Consider the following 2,963-nt stretch of genomic DNA (forward strand, 5'->3'; position numbering starts at 1 on the left):
CTTTCCCACGCTCAAGGAGAGAGAAAGCCATAAATGAGCATCAGAGAGCTCAGAGGCTGCAGGCACCACCCACAGAGCTGGCTATCCTAGACAAGGTGCATTTGAGATGAATACATTTGAGCACAGCTATTGCATACACACACCACATATGCCATACCCACAACTGACCTAAAGGAAAGCTGGCAATTCTTAAACTGCCTCAAGACTTTCAAGGTATATAAACTGTTGAGGAATGTGTTTCTCTTCCCTTCTGTAAGCATGGTTCAGATCCAAAAATCTATAGCTGAGCCCTATCTATAGACTGCAGCATTCATAAAACATACACTTCTAGCAATAGATTCATGCATACATTCTTGCTTCTACTAAACTTATTCCACATTAAATTTATTTTAGTAAATATAACAGACTGATTTGGTGTTTAACAGGCTACTTACCACATCCAAGCAGGATCCTCGTTCTGGATGTTTTGGTTCACATCTCTGCCTGCAGAAAAACATAATGTGTGGGTGATGAATCATTTTTACTGGTACTGAAACCAAGTTTTATGGCTAGTTTTCCCTGTGGAGAACATATACTATTAAAACTGTAGCAGGTTTTTGGCATTCGAGAAAACTGTAAGAATGATAAAACACAGCATTAATTTACAAGTTTTATAGATCTAGTTAAACAAAAATGGTAAAGTGTGACTAAAGCGGGTTGATTCAGATTTCTTGATCCAAATCTAGAGGTCTGCCAGGAATATTCCAGTGTACTTTTGGTATTTGTTCAATGAAAAATTCAGATCGATAAAAAACATATCTCCTTGGTGTAATATAGTACAAAACCTGCTAATTAGAAAGAAGGTATTAGAGTCAAGAGTTTTCAGCTAAATAGGTCTTAATAATAGATTCACAATTAAAGCTCTTGAAAAATGAGTTACAAGTAGAAAGGAGGGTAGAATAAAGTCAATCGATGCAAATTACACCTAAAGATAAATACTGCTCTCTAACTGCTAGTGAAGAAAAAAAGAAAGAGACTTCTGAAAACACACCTGAGAAGTGAGCAGCTCCCATCCACCTTTACCTGACATAAATATAAGCCTGACAAAGTAGTGCATAGTCTCTCCACAACAAATGGAAGAACAGATTAACAGCCATAATTTTAAAAGGCTGCAAAACCACCAAGGAAATTTCCCAACTAATAACAGATTACCAGAACTTGAGAGAATTTTCATGCATCTTTCTTTCATGCCTGATTGTCCCCATAAAGCTCTACCTTCCTTTTGCCTGGGAAAGTCGGGCAATGTTTTGTTGGTGGGTTGGAGTTTTTTTAAGCTTTGTTTTGTTGCTTATGTCCCAAATCCTTCAGCCCCAGAAAAGGCCATGGAAGGAAATAACTGCATATAACATGAAAGATAAAGGTGCAAGAAAGGACAAGGTTGGACACATGAGGGGACTGCCATAACGACCCTTTCTCATGTTGTGAAGTGCAGCTTTGTGGTAGAGAAAACCATGGACATGGGTTTTACACTCAGTAAGGATCCATCAATCAAATCCCTTTCTCCACAAGTAGGCATTGGCCTGGGAGGAAGGGGATTGCAACTCAGGTACAAAGTTACAGTTATACATTTTCATCAAGTACATTTTCTGAAGGCAAAATGAGTATCCATAAATTTAATAACACATAAAGTGTATGATATCATTTTTAAATGAGCACGGCCTTATGGGAGCACTTTTGAACCACATATGTGGAAATTGAATATAAATACAATAAAGACAGTTTTGAACAGAAAGCTATTGACAACAGGTTACACATGTTTTGGTATATATTTTTCCCTCACTGCTTGTGTAAAACCTCTATTAATACTAACATAAGCTAAGCAAAGGCACTGAGAAAAGAGCATGGTAGTTTAACTTATGACCCTTAATGGATTGCTATTTTCTTTTCCCTAAAACCGCAAGTCTTTGACTTCAGGAAAACCGACTTTGACAAGCTCAGGAGGCTTGTCAGTGAGGCCCTAAGGGGCCGTGACCACAGGGAGAGGGGAGTTCAAGAGGAGTGGTTGCTCCTCAAGGGAGCGATCCTCAATGCACAAACTAAGTCTATTCCATCTCGGAGGAAAGGCAGCAAGAGGGCACAGCAGCCCCCCTGGCTCTCCAGGGACCTAGCAGATCTCCTGAGGCTAAAAAGAAAGGCCTACAAAGGATGGAGGATGGGAGTCACCTCCAAGGAGGATTATTCTGCACTGGTCCGGTCCTGTAGGGAGCAGACCAGGAAAGCCAAGGCTGCAACTGAACTCCAGCTAGCTTTGAGCATCAAGGACAATAAAAAGTCCTTTTTCATATATGTGGGGAGCCGGAGGAAAAGCAGGGCCAACATTGGACCCCTGCTGAATCAGATGGGGCAACTGACAACTGACGCCCAGGAAAAAGCCAACCTATTAAATAGGTACTTTGCGTCAGTCTTTCATCAGTCCCATGGGACACCCATACCCGCTACGGGACAGGGAAGTCCGGGTGAGGGTGACCCCCTGCCCTCCATTAACACTGACTTTCTGAAGGAACATCTTGAGAAGCTGGATACCTTCAAGTCAGCCAGCTCCTTGAGTACCCCGGGGGTGAAGATTGTCAGGGCCGGCTGACTTGAAGGTATCCAGCTTCTCAAGATGTTCCTTCAGAAAGTCAGCATTAAAGGAGGGCAGGGGATCACCCTCACCCGGACTTCCCGGCCCTGTAGCAGGCATGGGCGTCCCATGAGACTGATGAAAGACTGACGCAAAGTACCTATTTAATAGGTTGGCTTTTTCCTGGGCGTCAGTTGTCAGTTGCCCCATCTGGTTCAGCGGGGGTCCAATGTTGCCCCTGCTTTTCCTCCGGCTCCCCACATATCTGAAAAAGGACTTAGTTTCATAGTTTCAGGGTCGGAAGGGACCTAATAGATCTTCTAGCCCGACCCCCCGCCAGGGCGGGAGAACAACCCAAAAA

At 42.8% G+C, this 2,963-nt stretch overlaps 1 protein-coding gene across 1 annotated transcript in view; it reads right to left on the reverse strand.

Moving 5' to 3' along the window:
* The window catches only part of CUNH5orf47 (chromosome unknown C5orf47 homolog), a 15,370-nt gene that overhangs the window by 2,202 nt on the left and 10,205 nt on the right, over positions 1–2,963 (reverse strand). Inside the window, exon 5 of the mRNA XM_025210158.1 lies at positions 435–483. Within this exon, the coding sequence (XP_025065943.1) occupies positions 435–483 (49 nt within the window). The remainder of the gene's footprint in view (positions 1–434; positions 484–2,963) is intronic.

The sequence above is a fragment of the Alligator sinensis genome, unplaced genomic scaffold (genome assembly GCF_000455745.1).
Source record: "Alligator sinensis unplaced genomic scaffold, ASM45574v1 scaffold360_1, whole genome shotgun sequence".
Taxonomy (NCBI): domain Eukaryota; kingdom Metazoa; phylum Chordata; order Crocodylia; family Alligatoridae; genus Alligator; species Alligator sinensis.